Source organism: Crinia signifera, chromosome 6 (assembly GCF_055691185.1).
Source record: "Crinia signifera chromosome 6, ASM5569118v1, whole genome shotgun sequence".
Classification (NCBI taxonomy): Eukaryota; Metazoa; Chordata; class Amphibia; order Anura; family Myobatrachidae; genus Crinia; species Crinia signifera.
This window is the reverse complement of record NC_139222.1, coordinates 1,268,269-1,287,655: the sequence shown is the minus strand read 5'-3', so window position 1 is coordinate 1,287,655 and position 19,387 is coordinate 1,268,269. Positions and strand designations below refer to the sequence as shown.

Here is a 19,387-nt window from a genome sequence, read left to right as displayed (position 1 = left end):
GAGAGTTTAATATAGTCAAAGATCGTAAACTGAATAAAACATTATCACCCAAATTCTCTGCAATTTCACTACAGCACCTTCTAGCGGAACTTGATCTTCCTGATGTTTCTTAAATACAGTTATTATTGCTGCAGGTGGCGTTAGCTTGTTGCACAAGGTACTAGCCACGGCGTATGAGGCCTACCCTTTGCGCTACGCAGCAGGTGTTGGCCAGATACAGCAGCCATCTTGTTTCACTAGGACTTGCAGAAATTGGCTGAAGATGCAGAACAGTGATGGAAAAGCGATTTCTAGTACAGAATTATTTTGGTTTTATAGGTTTAAGAATGCAATGTTGAGAGTACAGAGGACAAGGACAGACTGCGAGTCTGCACATTGTCATCAACACAAGATAACAGGGGTACACATGCGTAGACCCCAAAGCCTTCAGGCCTAGGGGGGGTTACGATATTTCTGCCTAGCAACAGGACCTGGATGATGGGTGAATTGACAGCATCATTAATACAAGGCAGTCCCGCCCAATCAACTCTTGACAAATATGAATAAAGGAATAACTTATAAATATTAGGTAGAAAGAGGGGGTGGGCACGGCATTGAGGAAGCAGGGCAAGAGGACACGTGATTGGGGCTGGGGGTGCAGGTAATTATCATTAAGGTGTTGGCTGATTCTGTCCCGTCATCTGCACTTAAGTTAGTTTTTTTATTAAGGTATTAGTCAATTATGAAGGGTATATTATATTTGAACATGTCTGTGTCGGCAAGTCATAGTGCCTGGATATTGAGTTAGGACTGGCCCCCGGCCCCACCTCCCCCGTTATTACATAGTTACACAGTAGTGAAGGCCAAATAAAGATGTGCGTCCATCGAGTACAGCCTTGGTTACTGTATATGATCCATTTGCTGCATCCCTTATTATACCTTGATTCATTTAAAGACAGATTATGATTATTGCTTGTACCCCTGGATGTTTTTACCCAATAGATGTTTGTCCAACCGTATTTTTTATTTATTGTGTCTGCCGACACCCCCTCTCCATCTGCCGACACCCCTTCATCTGCCGACACCACTTCTCCATCTGCCGACACCACCTCTCCATCTGCCGACACCACTTCTCCATCTGCCGACACCATCTCTCCATCTGCCGACACCACATCTCCATCTGCCGACACCCCTTCTCCATCTGCCAACATCCCCTCTCCATCTGCCGACACCACTCCTCCATCTGCCGACACCACTCCTCCATCTGCCGACACCACTCCTCCATCTGCCGACACCACCTCTCCATCTGCCGACACCACTCCTCCATCTGCCGACACCATCTCTCCATCTGCCGAGACCACCTCTCCATCTGCCGACACCATCTCTCCATCTGCCGAGACCACCTCTCCATCTGCCGACACCACCTCTCCATCTGCCGACACCACTTCTCCATCTGCCGACACCATCTCTCCATCTGCCGAGACCACCTCTCCATCTGCCGACACCCCTTCTCCATCTGCCGACACCACTTCTCCATCTGCCTACACCACCTCTCCATCTGCCTACACCACCTCTCCATCTGCCGACACCACCTCTGCATCTGCCGACACCACCACTCCATCTGCCTACACCACTTCTCCATCTGCCGACACCACCTCTCCATCTGCCTACACCACTTCTCCATCTGCCGACACCACCTCTCCATCTGCCGACACCACCTCTCCATCTGCCGACACCACTTCTCCATCTGCCGACACCACTTCTCCATCTGCCGACACCACCTCTCCATCTGCCTACACCACCTCTCCATCTGCCGACACCACTTCTCCATCTGCCGACACCACTTCTCCATCTGCCGACACCACTTCTCCATCTGCCGACACCACCTCTCCATCTGCCAACATCGCCTCTCCCTACACCACCTCTCCATCTGCCGACACCACCTCTGCATCTGCCGACACCACCACTCCATCTGCCTACACCACTTCTCCATCTGCCGACACCACCTCTCCATCTGCCGACACCACCTCTCCATCTGCCTACACCACTTCTCCATCTGCCGACACCACCTCTCCATCTGCCGACACCACTTCTCCATCTGCCGACACCACCTCTCCATCTGCCGACACCACTTCTCCATCTGCCGACACCACCACTCCATCTGCCTACACCACCACTCCATCTGCCTACACCACTTCTCCATCTGCCGACACCACTTCTCCATCTGCCGACACCACTTCTCCATCTGCCTACACCACCTCTCCCTACACCACCTCTCCATCTGCCGACACCACCTCTCCATCTGCCGACACCACTTCTCCATCTGCCGACACCACCTCTCCATCTGCCGACACCACCTCTCCATCTGCCGACACCACTTCTCCATCTGCCTACACCACCTCTCCATCTGCCTACACCACCTCTCCATCTGCCGACACCACTTCTCCATCTGCCGACACCACTTCTCCATCTGCCGACACCACCTCTCCATCTGCCGACACCACTTCTCCATCTGCCGACACCACTTCTTCATCTGCCGACACCATCTCTCCATCTGCCTACACCACTTCTCCATCTGCCGACACCACCTCTCCATCTGCCGACACCATCTTTTCAGGGAGAGCGTTCCACAATTTGGCTGTCCTAACCATAAAAATAAAATCATAATTCTATGATGCCCTTTATACAGTGCGGGGCCCAGAATTGTACTCCGTACTCGAGGTGAGGTCTAACCAATGATTTGTACAGAGGTATAATTACTTTTGAGTCCCTAGTTTCCATTCCCCTCTTAATACATGCTAGTTTTGTTGGCCTTTTTTGTTGCTATATTATATTGAGCACTACACCCCAGTTTGTTGTCTATTTGGACTCCTAGATCCTTTTCGAGTACTGAATTACCCAATTCATCCCCGCATAGGTTATAACTAGCGCACTGGTTATGTCTCCCAAGGTGCATGACCTTGCATTTGTCCACAGTGAACCTCATCTTCCACTTTTTTGCCCACTCATCTAGTTTATTAAGATCGCTCTGAAGCGGAGACATCCTCGGGTGATCTAATAACTCTACAAAATCTAGGAAGCCGCGTCTACAGCATCGCCACTGTCTAGGTTGTTGACTTCCTCATAAAAGCCTGGTCCATTTGTTTGGCACGAGCGATTTTTCAGTAACCGTGTTGGCTAATACAGATTATACCATGGAGCTGTAAGTGTTTGTGGATCCCATCCCTTAATATTCCCTGGAATAGTTTACCCACTATTGATGTTAAGCTCACAGGCCTGTAGTTAGCTGGGTCGTCCCTTTCTCCTCTTTTGAATATTGGTACTACATCTGCTATTTGTTGGTTTTCATTTTGCTGATCTTTTTTATCTCATCTGTTGTAAATATTAAGTTCTAGCTGGCTCGTCCCATGTGTGGTACCTGTGGGTTCCTCTGTCTGCTCCTCCCTAGTAATCACTGATGAGAAAAATGTGTTTAATCGTCCTGCTATTTCCAATTAAAATAATTGTTTAAAATAACCATACACACAGGGGCAGTGACACAAACACATGGGGGGCAGTGACACATACACACAGGGGCAGTGACACAAACAGGGACAGTGACACACAAACACACACAGTGGCTGTGACACACACACACACGTGCACCAGGTCTGTGACACACACAGGCAGTGACACACAAATGCGGGCAGTGACACACAAACAAACACACAGGGGCTGTGACACACACATGGGGCAATGACACAGAAACACAGGGGCAGTGACATACAAACACACATAGGGCAGGGAAACACACACACACAGGGGCTGTGACACACATGGGCAGTGACACACAAGGGAACAGTGACATGCACACTGGGGCAGTGACACACAAACACACACATGGGCTGTGACACACAAACAGGGGCTGTGACACATACACACATAGGCCGTGACACACACATGGGGGCAGTGACACACACACACGGGGGCAGTGACACACACACGGTGCAGTGACACACAAATTGTATCTGCCTTGCAGAGAAGTGCGCCATTCATCTGAGGCCACACCCCCTGACATCGATAGAAGTGGTATAATAATTCAGATAAAGGGGTCCCCCTAATGTACGTGTGCAATCACTCCTGGTGCTGTAGTTCCTGTCTAATATGTACAGTTATAGCGCCACCTTCTGGGGAATTTATGGAATAAACAGTACTGCTCAGATTATGGATGCGATTCGGCAAAATAACAAGAAAACACAAAAACTCAAGAATATAAATCAAACAGAAGCTCAAATATTCATATAATGGAAACAAGAAATGAAGAGAAACACGGTGCTTAAATGAATGTGTTCTTTAGGGTAAAATACCTAGAAATGATAAAGTATGACCTGGGTATATTTGTGTGAACAATAACAACATGTGACTTCAATCATTTCCTTAAATCAGAAACATTCTTCTCACCTGTGTGTTTAGCAAGAACTGATTGATATGTTAACCTGTGTGACGTCTCTGATTTGTAACAAGATCTGTTCTAAGTGTAAAACATTTCCCACATTTAGAACATAAAAATGGGGTCTCACCTGTTTGAATTCTCTGATGTATAACAAGGTTTAATTTCCGTGTAGAACATTTCCCACACTCAGAGCAAGGAAACAGTTTCTCGCCTGTGTGTATTCCCTGATGTGTAACAAGATTTGATTTCCGTGTAGAAGATTTCCCACACTCAGTACATGGAAACGACCTCTTGATTGAGTGAATTATTTTATGTGTAACAAGATCTGATCTCAGTATAAAACATTTCCCACACTCAAGAGCATGGAAACGGGTTATCTCCTGTGTGTATTCTCTGATGTATAACAAGGTAAAATTTCTGAGTAAAACATTTCACACACTCAAAGCAAGGAAATGAGTTCTCACCTGTTTCACTTCTCTAATGTGTAAATAGATCTGCTTTATTAGCAAAACATTTCCTAGATTCAAAGCAAGGACATGGTTTCTCACCTGTGTGAGTTCTCTTATGTGTAACAAGACTTGATTTCCATGTAAAAGATTTCCCACACTGTGTGAGTTCTCTGATGTACTAAAATATTATATTTGAATGTAAAACATTTCCCGGTACTTATGTAATATCTGGGCTCCCGTTTTTCTTATGAGACCGCGTCCCCTCGCGGGGCTCGCTGCGCTCACCACGCTTCGGGCACGGTGGCTCGCTGCGCTCGCCACACTATATAAAATCAACTCCATGCGTAGTTGGATAGTGGGGGTATGAAAAAATGGGGTGCATTTAACATGGGAGCCCAGATAATACATAAGTACCAATTTCTGTATAAAACATTTCCCACACTCAGAACATGTAAATGGCTACTCAGCAGTGTGACCTATCTGATGTCTAATTAGAACTGATTTTTGTATAAAACATTTCCCACACTCAGAACATTGATATGGCCTCTCACCTGTGTGACGTCTCTGATGTACGACAAGATTAGATTTACATGTAAAACATTTCCCACACTCAGAGCATGGAAATGGTTTCTCACCTGTGTGATATCTCATATGTTTAAGAAGAACTGAATTCTGTTTAAAACATTTGTAACACTCAGAACATTGATATGGGCTTTCACCTGTGTGACTTCTCTGATGTCTAACAAGATCTGATTTCTGTGTAAAACATTTCCCACACTCAGAACATGGAAATAATTTCTCACCTGTGTGAACTCTCTGATGTCTAACAAGGTCTGATTTCTGTGAAAAACATTTCCGACACTCAGAACATGGAAAAAGTTTCTTACCTGTGTGACTTTTCTCATGTATAACAAGATTTGATTTCTGTATAAAACATTTCCCACACTCAGAACATGTAAATGGTTTCTCACCTGTGTGACTTTTCTCATGTATAACAAGACTTGATTTCCGTGTAAAACATTTCTCACACTCAGAACATGGAAATAGCTTCTCACCTGTGTGACTTTTCTCATGTATAACAAGATTTGATTTCCGTGTAAAACATTTCCCACATTCAGAACATGGAAATAGTTTCTCACCTGTGTGACTTTTCTCATGTATAACAAGACTTGATTTCCGTGTAAAACATTTCTCACACGCAGAGCATGGAAACGGCTTGTCACCTGTGTGACTTTTCTCATGTATAACAAGATTTGATTTCCGAGTAAAACATTTCCCACACTTAGAACAAGGAAATGGCTTCTCACCTGTGTGAATTTTCTCATGTGTACGAAGATTTGATTTCCGTGTAAAACATTGCCCACACACAGAACATGAAAATAGACTCTCACCTGTGTGATATTTCTGATGTGTAACGAGATCTGTTTTACATGTAAAACATTTCCCACACTCAGAACATGGATATGGCCTCTCCCCTGTGTGACATCTCTGATGTATAAATAACACTGACCTATGCACAAAACCTTTACCACAATCAAAACAGGTAAAGACTGAATCCCCTGTGTGAGCAGTACTATCTGTAGCAATACTAGAGTTATTGGGAGAACATTTCCCATGATTTGCGGGATCAGATGGTATATCAGCGCTGTCAGGTACAGGATGTATATGTACAGTAACGGGGATGTCTCCTGGAGAGTCCTGTGTGATGTCATCTTGTATATAACTATCTGGGGACAATATGAGATCTCCCTCCGAGGTCTTCCTGCCGGTGCCTCCATCTGCTGGAAATACATGTATGACAATAGGGTGTTGTTACCACCAGGAACACATTATACAATTAGTGAGATCAAGAGGTTCAGTTGTTGCATTTACATTCCCCAACTACAACTGATTACACGTGGATGTCATGTGACATCGCTACTGCTTTATATACAGAGGGGCAACAACTTATATGTCCTTGGTGTCCCAAATATGGTGCCCACAAGCTGATGGCGATTCAACCACGCTGCAAACATCCCTTCTATGAGAGCAGGAGTATAATAGGGGCTGATGGCTGCTGATGTATGAGATACACCAGAGAGTGCGGGGAGGAGACTGGTCAGATCTCTGGGCTGGTAACACACAGTGACATGATGTGAGGGGGGAGAGCAGGAGTATAATAGGGGCTGATGGCTCCTGATGTATGAGATACACCAGAGAGTGTGGGGAGGAGACTGGTCAGATCTCTGGGCTGGTAACACACAGTGACATGATGTGAGGGGGAGAGCAGGAGTATAATAGGGGCTGATGGCACCTGATGTATGAGATACACCAGAGAGTGCGGGGAGGAGACTGGTCAGATCTCTGGGCTGGTAACACACAGTGACATGATGTGAGGGGGGAGAGCAGGAGTATAATAGGGGCTGATGGCTCCTGATGTATGAGATACACCAGAGAGTGCGGGGAGGAGACCGGTCAGATCTCTGGGCTGGTAACACACAGTGACATGATGTGAGGGAGAGAGCAGGAGTATAATAGGGGCTGATGGCTCCTGATGTATGAGACACACCAGAGAGTGCGGGGAGGAGACTGGTCAGATCTCTGGGCTGGTAACACACAGTGACATGATGTGAGGGGGAGAGCAGGAGTATAATAGGGACTGATGGCTCCTGATGTATGAGATACACCAGAGAGTGCGGAGAGGAGACTGGTCAGATCTCTGGGCTGGTAACACACAGTGACATGATGTGAGGAGGAGAGCAGGAGTATAATAGGGGCTGATGGCTCCTGATGTATGAGATACACCAGAGAGTGCGGAGAGGAGACTGGTCAGATCTCTGGGCTGGTAACACACAGTGACATGATGTGAGGGGGAGAGCAGGAGTATAATAGGGGCTGATGGCTACTGATGTATGAGATACACCAGAGAGTGCGGGGAGGAGACTGGTCAGATATCTGGGCTGGTAACACACAGTGACATGATGTGAGGGGGAGAGCAGGAGTATAATAGGGGCTGATGGCTCCTGATGTATGAGATACACCAGAGAGTGCGGGGAGGAGACTGGTCAGATCTCTGGGCTGGTAACACACAGTGACATGATGTGAGGGGGAGAGCAGGAGTATAATAGGGGCTGATGGCTCCTGATGTATGAGATACACCAGAGAGTGCGGGGAGGAGACTGGTCAGATCTCTGGGCTGGTAACACACAGTGACATGATGTGAGGGGGTGAGCAGGAGTATAATAGGGGCTGATGGCTGCTGATGTATGAGATACACCAGAGAGTGCGGGGAGGAGACTGGTCAGATCTCTGGGCTGGTAACACAGTGACATGATGTGAGGGGAGAGCAGGAGTATAATAGGGGCTGATGGCTCCTGATGTATGAGATACACCAGAGAGTGCGGGGAGGAGACTGGTCAGATCTCTGGGCTGGTAACACACAGTGACATGATGTGAGGGGGAGAGCAGGAGTATAATAGGGGCTGATGGCTGCTGATGTATGAGATACACCAGAGAGTGCGGGGAGGAGACTGGTCAGATCTCTGGGCTGGTAACACACAGTGACATGATGTGAGGGGGAGAGCAGGAGTATAATAGGGGCTGATGGCAGCTGATGTATGAGATACACCAGGTAGTGTGGGGAGGAGACTGGTCAGATCTCTGGGCTGGTAACACACAGTGACATGATGTGAGGGGGAGAGCAGGAGTATAATAGGGGCTGATGGCTCCTGATGTATGAGATACACCAGAGAGTGCGGGAAGGAGACTGGTCAGATCTCTGGGCTGGTAACACACAGTGACATGATGTGAGGGGGAGAGCAGGAGTATAATAGGGGCTGATGGCTCCTGATGCATGAGATACACCAGAGAGTGCGGGGAGGAGACTGGTCAGATCTGTGGGCTGGTAACACACAGTGACATGATGTGATGGGGAGAGCAGGAGTATAATAGGGGCTGATGGCTTCTGATGTATGAGATACACCAGAGAGTGCGGGGAGGAGACTGGTCAGATCTCTGGGCTGGTAACACAGTGACATGATGTGAGGGGGAGAGCAGGAGTATAATAGGGGCTGATGGCTCCTGATGTATGAGATACACCAGAGAGTGCGGGGAGGAGACTGGTCAGATCTCTGGGCTGGTAACACACAGTGACATGATGTGAGGGGTAGCAGGAGTATAATAGGGGCTGATGGCACCTGATGTATGAGATACACCAGAGAGTGCGGGGAGGAGACTGGTCAGATCTCTGGGCTGGTAACACACAGTGACATGATGTGAGGGGGAGAGCTGGAGTATAATAGGGGCTGATGGCTCCTGATGTATGATATACACCAGAGAGTGCGGGGAGGAGACTGGTCAGATCTCTGGGCTGGTAACACACAGTGACATGATGTGAGGGGGAGAGCAGGAGTATAATAGGGGCTGATGGCTCCTGATGTATGAGATACACCAGAGAGTGCGGGGAGGAGACTGGTCAGATCTCTGGGCTGGTAACACACAGTGACATGATGTGAGGGGGAGAGCAGGAGTATAATAGGGACTGATGGCTCCTGATGTATGAGATACACCAGAGAGTGCGGAGAGGAGACTGGTCAGATCTCTGGGCTGGTAACACACAGTGACATGATGTGAGGAGGAGAGCAGGAGTATAATAGGGGCTGATGGCTCCTGATGTATGAGATACACCAGAGAGTGCGGAGAGGAGACTGGTCAGATCTCTGGGCTGGTAACACACAGTGACATGATGTGAGGGGGAGAGCAGGAGTATAATAGGGGCTGATGGCTACTGATGTATGAGATACACCAGAGAGTGCGGGGAGGAGACTGGTCAGATATCTGGGCTGGTAACACACAGTGACATGATGTGAGGGGGAGAGCAGGAGTATAATAGGGGCTGATGGCTCCTGATGTATGAGATACACCAGAGAGTGCGAGGAGGAGACTGGTCAGATCTCTGGGCTGGTAACACACAGTGACATGATGTGAGGGGGAGAGCAGGAGTATAATAGGGGCTGATGGCTCCTGATGTATGAGATACACCAGAGAGTGCGGGGAGGAGACTGGTCAGATCTCTGGGCTGGTAACACACAGTGACATGATGTGAGGGGGTGAGCAGGAGTATAATAGGGGCTGATGGCTGCTGATGTATGAGATACACCAGAGAGTGCGGGGAGGAGACTGGTCAGATCTCTGGGCTGGTAACACAGTGACATGATGTGAGGGGAGAGCAGGAGTATAATAGGGGCTGATGGCTCCTGATGTATGAGATACACCAGAGAGTGCGGGGAGGAGACTGGTCAGATCTCTGGGCTGGTAACACACAGTGACATGATGTGAGGGGGAGAGCAGGAGTATAATAGGGGCTGATGGCTGCTGATGTATGAGATACACCAGAGAGTGCGGGGAGGAGACTGGTCAGATCTCTGGGCTGGTAACACACAGTGACATGATGTGAGGGGGAGAGCAGGAGTATAATAGGGGCTGATGGCAGCTGATGTATGAGATACACCAGGTAGTGTGGGGAGGAGACTGGTCAGATCTCTGGGCTGGTAACACACAGTGACATGATGTGAGGGGGAGAGCAGGAGTATAATAGGGGCTGATGGCTCCTGATGTATGAGATACACCAGAGAGTGCGGGAAGGAGACTGGTCAGATCTCTGGGCTGGTAACACACAGTGACATGATGTGAGGGGGAGAGCAGGAGTATAATAGGGGCTGATGGCTCCTGATGCATGAGATACACCAGAGAGTGCGGGGAGGAGACTGGTCAGATCTGTGGGCTGGTAACACACAGTGACATGATGTGATGGGGAGAGCAGGAGTATAATAGGGGCTGATGGCTTCTGATGTATGAGATACACCAGAGAGTGCGGGGAGGAGACTGGTCAGATCTCTGGGCTGGTAACACAGTGACATGATGTGAGGGGGAGAGCAGGAGTATAATAGGGGCTGATGGCTCCTGATGTATGAGATACACCAGAGAGTGCGGGGAGGAGACTGGTCAGATCTCTGGGCTGGTAACACACAGTGACATGATGTGAGGGGTAGCAGGAGTATAATAGGGGCTGATGGCACCTGATGTATGAGATACACCAGAGAGTGCGGGGAGGAGACTGGTCAGATCTCTGGGCTGGTAACACACAGTGACATGATGTGAGGGGGAGAGCTGGAGTATAATAGGGGCTGATGGCTCCTGATGTATGATATACACCAGAGAGTGCGGGGAGGAGACTGGTCAGATCTCTGGGCTGGTAACACACAGTGACATGATGTGAGGGGGAGAGCAGGAGTATAATAGGGGCTGATGGCTCCTGATGTATGAGATACACCAGAGAGTGCGGGGAGGAGACTGGTCAGATCTCTGGGCTGGTAACACACAGTGACATGATGTGAGGGGAGAGCAGGAGTATAATAGGGGCTGATGGCTCCTGATGTATGTGATACACCAGAGAGTGCGGGGAGGAGACTGGTCAGATCTCTGGGCTGGTAACACACAGTGACATGATGTGAGGGGGAGAGCAGGAGTATAATAGGTGCTGATGGCTCCTGATGTATGACATACACCAGAGAGTGTGGGGAGGAGACTGGTCAGATCTCTGGGCTGGTAACACACAGTGACATGATGTGAGGGGGAGAGCAGGAGTATAATAGGGGCTGATGGCAGCTGATGTATGAGATACACCAGGTAGTGTGGGGAGGAGACTGGTCAGATCTCTGGGCTGGTAACACACAGTGACATGATGTGAGGGGGAGAGCAGGAGTATAATAGGGGCTGATGGCTCCTGATGTATGAGATACACCAGAGAGTGCGGGAAGGAGACTGGTCAGATCTCTGGGCTGGTAACACACAGTGACATGATGTGAGGGGGAGAGCAGGAGTATAATAGGGGCTGATGGCTCCTGATGCATGAGATACACCAGAGAGTGCGGGGAGGAGACTGGTCAGATCTGTGGGCTGGTAACACACAGTGACATGATGGGGAGAGCAGGAGTATAATAGGGGCTGATGGCTTCTGATGTATGAGATACACCAGAGAGTGCGGGGAGGAGACTGGTCAGATCTCTGGGCTGGTAACACAGTGACATGATGTGAGGGGGAGAGCAGGAGTATAATAGGGGCTGATGGCTCCTGATGTATGAGATACACCAGAGAGTGCGGGGAGGAGACTGGTCAGATCTCTGGGCTGGTAACACACAGTGACATGATGTGAGGGGTAGCAGGAGTATAATAGGGGCTGATGGCACCTGATGTATGAGATACACCAGAGAGTGCGGGGAGGAGACTGGTCAGATCTCTGGGCTGGTAACACACAGTGACATGATGTGAGGGGGAGAGCTGGAGTATAATAGGGGCTGATGGCTCCTGATGTATGATATACACCAGAGAGTGCGGGGAGGAGACTGGTCAGATCTCTGGGCTGGTAACACACAGTGACATGATGTGAGGGGGAGAGCAGGAGTATAATAGGGGCTGATGGCTCCTGATGTATGAGATACACCAGAGAGTGCGGGGAGGAGACTGGTCAGATCTCTGGGCTGGTAACACACAGTGACATGATGTGAGGGGAGAGCAGGAGTATAATAGGGGCTGATGGCTCCTGATGTATGTGATACACCAGAGAGTGCGGGGAGGAGACTGGTCAGATCTCTGGGCTGGTAACACACAGTGACATGATGTGAGGGGGAGAGCAGGAGTATAATAGGTGCTGATGGCTCCTGATGTATGACATACACCAGAGAGTGTGGGGAGGAGACTGGTCAGATCTCTGGGCTGGTAACACACAGTGACATGATGTGAGGTGAGAGCTGGAGTATAATAGGGGCTGATGGCTCCTGATGTATGAGATACACCAGAGAGTGCGGGTAGGAGACTGGTCAGAACCTTTTTTAATTAGTTTAACAGAGCAAGGTTTTAAATCAGACATTGCTTGTAGTGACTGAGAAAGGACACTATGTGACTCTCTTCTATAATAAACATGTATTACTCACCTGTGCTGATATCTGTAGGTATCTCCTGACCCTTACACTGCTGATCACCCCTCACATACGTCTCTTCTTCTCCCTCTGTATCTTCTGCCTTCATATCGGTCACATACGTCTCTTCTTCTCCCTCTGTATCTTCTGCCTTCATATCAGTCACATACGTCTCTTCTTCTCCCTCTGTATCTTCTGCCTTCATATCAGTCACATACGAGTCTTCTTCTCCCTCTGTATCTTCTGCCTTCATATCAGTCACATACGTCCCTTCTTCTCCCTCTGTATCTTCTGCCTTCATATCAGTCACATACGTCTCTTCTTCTCCCTCTGTATCTTCTGCCTTCATATCAGTCACATACGTCTCTTCTTCTCCCTCTGTATCTTCTGCCTTCATATCAGTCACATACGTCTCTTCTTCTCCCTCTGTACCTTCTGCCTTCATATCAGTCACATACGTCTCTTCTTCTCCCTCTGTATCTTCTGCCTTCATATCAGTCACATACGTCTCTTCTTCTCCCTCTGTACCTTCTGCCTTCATATCAGTCACATACGTCTCTTCTTCTCCCTCTGTATCTTCTGCCTTCATATCAGTCACATACGTCTCTTCTTCTCCCTCTGTATCTTCTGCCTTCATATCAGTCACATACGTCTCTTCTTCTCCCTCTGTATCTTCTGCCTTCATATCAGTCACATACGTCTCTTCTTCTCCCTCTGTACCTTCTGCCTTCATATCAGTCACATACGTCTCTTCTTCTCCCTCTGTATCTTCTGCCTTCATATAAGTCACATACGTCTCTTCTTCTCCATCTGTACCTTCTGCCTTCATATCAGTCACATACGTCTCTTCTTCTCCCTCTGTATCTTCTGCCTTCATATCGGTCACATACGTCTCTTCTTCTCCCTCTGTATCTTCTGCCTTCATATCAGTCACATACGTCTCTTCTTCTCCCTCTGTATCTTCTGCCTTCACATCAGTCACATATGTCTCTTCTTCTCCCTCTGTACCTTCTGCCTTCATATCAGTCACATATGTCTCTTCTTCTCCCTCTGTATCTTCTGCCTTCATATCAGTCACATACGTGTCTTCTTCTCCCTCTGTATCTTCTGCCTTCATATCAGTCACATACGTCTCTTCTCCTCCCTCTGTATCTTCTGCCTTCATATCAGTCACATACGTCTCTTCTCCTCCTTCTGTATCTTCTGCCTTCATATCAGTCACATACGTCTCTTCTTCTCCCTCTGTATCTTCTGCCTTCATATCAGTCACATACGTCTCTTCTCCTCCTTCTGTATCTTCTGCCTTCATATCAGTCACATACGTCTCTTCTTCTCCCTCTGTACCTTCTGCCTTCATATCAGTCACATACGTCTCTTCTTCTCCCTCTGTATCTTCTGCCTTCATATCAGTCACATACGTCTCTTCTTCTCCCTCTGTATCTTCTGCCTTCACATCAGTCACATACGTGTCTTCTTCTCCCTCTGTATCTTCTGCCTTCTTATCAGTCACATACGTCTCTTCTTCTCCCTCTGTATCTTCTGCCTTCATGTCAGTCACAAACGTCTCTTCTACTCCCTCTGTATCTTCTGCCTTTATGTCAGTTATCTTGATAACAGTCAGGGATTCACACTAAATTAAGACAATAGCATTACACAGTATAATATCAGTGTATAAGACCCACAGCTTCTGTACAGATCATATAGTGACAGACCCTAAATCCCACCTACCTGATCCTCCTGTGGGGTCCTGTGATTCTCCTCTGTACAATCCTGGGAATACAGAGGACGGGGACATCTCTCTGGGGTATCTCTGTTACTGGGCCCATCTGTAGGAGACACACAGTGACTGAGGACATGGTATATATGTGATTATCCTGGGAATACAGAGGACGGGGACATCTCTCTGGGGTATCTCTGTTACTGGGCTCATCTGTAGGAGACACACAGTGACTGAGTACATGGTATATATGTGATTATCCTGGGAATACAGAGGACGGGGACATCTCTCTGGGGTATTCCTGTTACTGGGCCCATCTGTAGGAGACACGCAGTGACTGAGGACATTGTATATATGTGATTATCCTTGGAATATAGAGGACGGGGACATCTCTCTGGGGTATTCCTGTTACTGGGCCCATCTGTAGGAGACACACAGTGACTGAGGACATGATATATATGTGATTATCCTGGGAATACAGAGGTCGGGGACATCTCTCTGGGGTATTCCTGTTACTGGGCCCATCTGTAGGAGGCACGCAGTGACTGAGGACATGGTATATATGTGATTATCCTGGGAATACAGAGGACGGGGACATCTCTCTGGGGTATTCCTGTTACTGGGCCCATCTGTAGGAGACACACAGTGACTGAGGACATTGTATATATGGGATTATCCTGGGAATACAGAGGACGGGGACATCTCTCTGGGGTATTCCTGTTACTGGGCCCATCTGTAGGAGACACACAGTGACTGAGGACATTGTATATATGGGATTATCCTGGGAATACAGAGGACGGGGACATCTCTCTGGGGTATTCCTGTTACTGGCCCATCTGTAGGAGACACGCAGTGACTGAGGACATGGTATATATGTGATTATCCTGGGAATACAGAGGACGGGGACATCTCTCTGGGGTATTCCTGTTACTGGGCCCATCTGTAGGAGACACGCAGTGACTGAGGACATGGTATATATGTGATTATCCTGGGAATACAGGGGACGGGGACATCTCTCTGGGGTATTCCTGTTACTGGGCCCATCTGTAGGAGACACACAGTGACTGAGGACATTGTATATATGTGATTATCCTGGGAATACAGAGGACGGGGACATCTCTCTGGGGTATCTCTGTTACTGGGCCCATCTGTAGGAGACACACAGTGACTGAGGACATGGTATATATGTGATTATCCTGGGAATACAGAGGACGGGGACATCTCTCTGGGGTATTCCTGTTACTGGGCCCATCTGTAGGAGACACACAGTGACTGAGTACATTGTATATATGTGATTATCCTGGGAATACAGAGGACGGGGACATCTCTCTGGGGTATTCCTGTTACTGGCCCCATCTATAGGAGACACACAGTGACTGAGGACATTGTATATATGTGATTATCCTGGGAATACAGAGGACGGGGACATCTCTCTGGGGTATTCCTGTTACTGGCCCCATCTGTATGAGACACACAGTGACTGAGTACATTGTATATATGTGATTATCCTGGGAATACAGAGGACGGGGACATCTCTCTGGGGTATTCCTGTTACTGGGCCCATCTATAGGAGACAAACAGTGACTGAGGACATTGTATATATGTGATTATCCTGGGAATACAGAGGACGGGGACATCTCTCTGGGGTATTCCTGTTACTGGCCCCATCTGTATGAGACACGCAGTGACTGAGGACATTGTATATATGTGATTATCCTGGGAATACAGAGGACGGGGACATCTCTCTGGGGTATTCCTGTTACTGGCCCATCTGTAGGAGACACGCAGTGACTGAGGACATTGTATATATGTGATTATCCTGGGAATACAGAGGACGGGGACATCTCTCTGGGGTATTCCTGTTACTGGCCCATCTGTAGGAGACACGCAGTGACTGAGGACATTGTATATATGTGATTATCCTGGGAATACAGAGGACGGGGACATCTCTCTGGGGTATTCCTGTTACTGGGCCCATCTGTAGGAGACACACAGTGACTGAGTACATAGTATATATGTGATTATCCTGGGAATACAGAGGACGGGGACATCTCTCTGGGGTATTCCTGTTACTAGGCCCATCTGTAGAAGACACACAGTGACTGAGGACATGGTATATATGTGATTATCCTGGGAATACAGAGGACGGGGACATCTCTCTGGGGTATTCCTGTTACTGGGCCCATCTGTAGGAGACACACAGTGACTGAGGACATTGTATATATGTGATTATCCTGGGAATACAGAGGACGGGGACATCTCTCTGGGGTATTCCTGTTACTGGGCCCATCTGTAGGAGACACGCAGTGACTGAGGACACGGTATATATGTGATTATCCTGGGAATACAGAGGACGGGGACATCTCTCTGGGGTATTCCTGTTACTGGGCCCATCTGTAGGAGACACACAGTGACTGAGGACATGGTATATATGTGATTATCCTGGAAATACAGAGGACGGGGACATCTCTCCGGGGTATTCCTGTTACTGGGCCCATCTGTAGGAGACACGCAGTGACTGAGTACATGGTATATATGTGATTATCCTGGGAATACAGAGGACGGGGACATCTCTCTGGGGTATTCCTGTTACTGGGCCCATCTGTAGGAGACACACAGTGACTGAGGACATTGTATATATGTGATTATCCTGGGAATACAGAGGACGGGGACATCTCTCTGGGGTTTTCCTGTTACTGGGCCCATCTGTAGGAGACACACAGTGACTGAGGACACGGTATATATGTGATTATCCTGGGAATACAGAGGACGGGGACATCTCTCTGGGGTATTCCTGTTACTGGCCCATCTGTAGGAGACACGCAGTGACTGAGGACATGGTATATATGTGATTATCCTGGGAATACAGAGGACGGGGACATCTCTCTGGGGTATTCCTGTTACTGGGCCCATCTGTAGGAGGCACGCAGTGACTGAGGACATGGTATATATGTGATTATCCTGGGAATACAGAGGACGGGGACATCTCTCTGGGGTATTCCTGTTACTGGGCCCATCTGTAGGAGACACACAGTGACTGAGGACATTGTATATATGGGATTATCCTGGGAATACAGAGGACGGGGACATCTCTCTGGGGTATTCCTGTTACTGGGCCCATCTGTAGGAGACACACAGTGACTGAGGACATTGTATATATGGGATTATCCTGGGAATACAGAGGACGGGGACATCTCTCTGGGGTATTCCTGTTACTGGCCCATCTGTAGGAGACACGCAGTGACTGAGGACATGGTATATATGTGATTATCCTGGGAATACAGAGGACGGGGACATCTCTCTGGGGTATTCCTGTTACTGGGCCCATCTGTAGGAGACACGCAGTGACTGAGGACATGGTATATATGTGATTATCCTGGGAATACAGGGGACGGGGACATCTCTCTGGGGTATTCCTGTTACTGGGCCCATCTGTAGGAGACACACAGTGACTGAGGACATTGTATATATGTGATTATCCTGGGAATACAGAGGACGGGGACATCTCTCTGGGGTATCTCTGTTACTGGGCCCATCTGTAGGAGACACACAGTGACTGAGGACATGGTATATATGTGATTATCCTGGGAATACAGAGGACGGGGACATCTCTCTGGGGTATTCCTGTTACTGGGCCCATCTGTAGGAGACACACAGTGACTGAGTACATTGTATATATGTGATTATCCTGGGAATACAGAGGACGGGGACATCTCTCTGGGGTATTCCTGTTACTGGCCCCATCTATAGGAGACACACAGTGACTGAGGACATTGTATATATGTGATTATCCTGGGAATACAGAGGACGGGGACATCTCTCTGGGGTATTCCTGTTACTGGCCCCATCTGTATGAGACACACAGTGACTGAGTACATTGTATATATGTGATTATCCTGGGAATACAGAGGACGGGGACATCTCTCTGGGGTATTCCTGTTACTGGGCCCATCTATAGGAGACAAACAGTGACTGAGGACATTGTATATATGTGATTATCCTGGGAATACAGAGGACGGGGACATCTCTCTGGGGTATTCCTGTTACTGGCCCCATCTGTATGAGACACGCAGTGACTGAGGACATTGTATATATGTGATTATCCTGGGAATACAGAGGACGGGGACATCTCTCTGGGGTATTCCTGTTACTGGCCCATCTGTAGGAGACACGCAGTGACTGAGGACATTGTATATATGTGATTATCCTGGGAATACAGAGGACGGGGACATCTCTCTGGGGTATTCCTGTTACTGGCCCATCTGTAGGAGACACGCAGTGACTGAGGACATTGTATATATGTGATTATCCTGGGAATACAGAGGACGGGGACATCTCTCTGGGGTATTCCTGTTACTGGGCCCATCTGTAGGAGACACACAGTGACTGAGTACATAGTATATATGTGATTATCCTGGGAATACAGAGGACGGGGACATCTCTCTGGGGTATTCCTGTTACTAGGCCCATCTGTAGAAGACACACAGTGACTGAGGACATGGTATATATGTGATTATCCTGGGAATACAGAGGACGGGGACATCTCTCTGGGGTATTCCTGTTACTGGGCCCATCTGTAGGAGACACACAGTGACTGAGGACATTGTATATATGTGATTATCCTGGGAATACAGAGGACGGGGACATCTCTCTGGGGTATTCCTGTTACTGGGCCCATCTGTAGGAGACACGCAGTGACTGAGGACACGGTATATATGTGATTATCCTGGGAATACAGAGGACGGGGACATCTCTCTGGGGTATTCCTGTTACTGGGCCCATCTGTAGGAGACACACAGTGACTGAGGACATGGTATATATGTGATTATCCTGGAAATACAGAGGACGGGGACAT

At 48.2% G+C, this 19,387-nt stretch overlaps 2 protein-coding genes across 3 annotated transcripts in view; both read right to left on the bottom strand.

The window, feature by feature from the left end:
• LOC146009803 (uncharacterized) overlaps positions 1-19,387 on the bottom strand; it is a 131,673-nt gene that overhangs the window by 51,953 nt on the left and 60,333 nt on the right. The gene's annotated exons all lie outside the window — the stretch shown is intronic.
• LOC146007345 (uncharacterized) overlaps positions 4,177-19,387 on the bottom strand; it is a 49,862-nt gene continuing 34,651 nt past the window's right edge. Inside the window, exons 7-9 of the mRNA XM_083145693.1 lie at positions 14,544-14,641; positions 12,831-14,445; positions 4,177-6,641 (exon numbers count right to left, since the gene is read on the bottom strand). Of these exons, the coding sequence (XP_083001819.1) occupies positions 5,320-6,641; positions 12,831-14,445; positions 14,544-14,641 (3,035 nt within the window). The 3' untranslated portion in view covers positions 4,177-5,319. The remainder of the gene's footprint in view (positions 6,642-12,830; positions 14,446-14,543; positions 14,642-19,387) is intronic.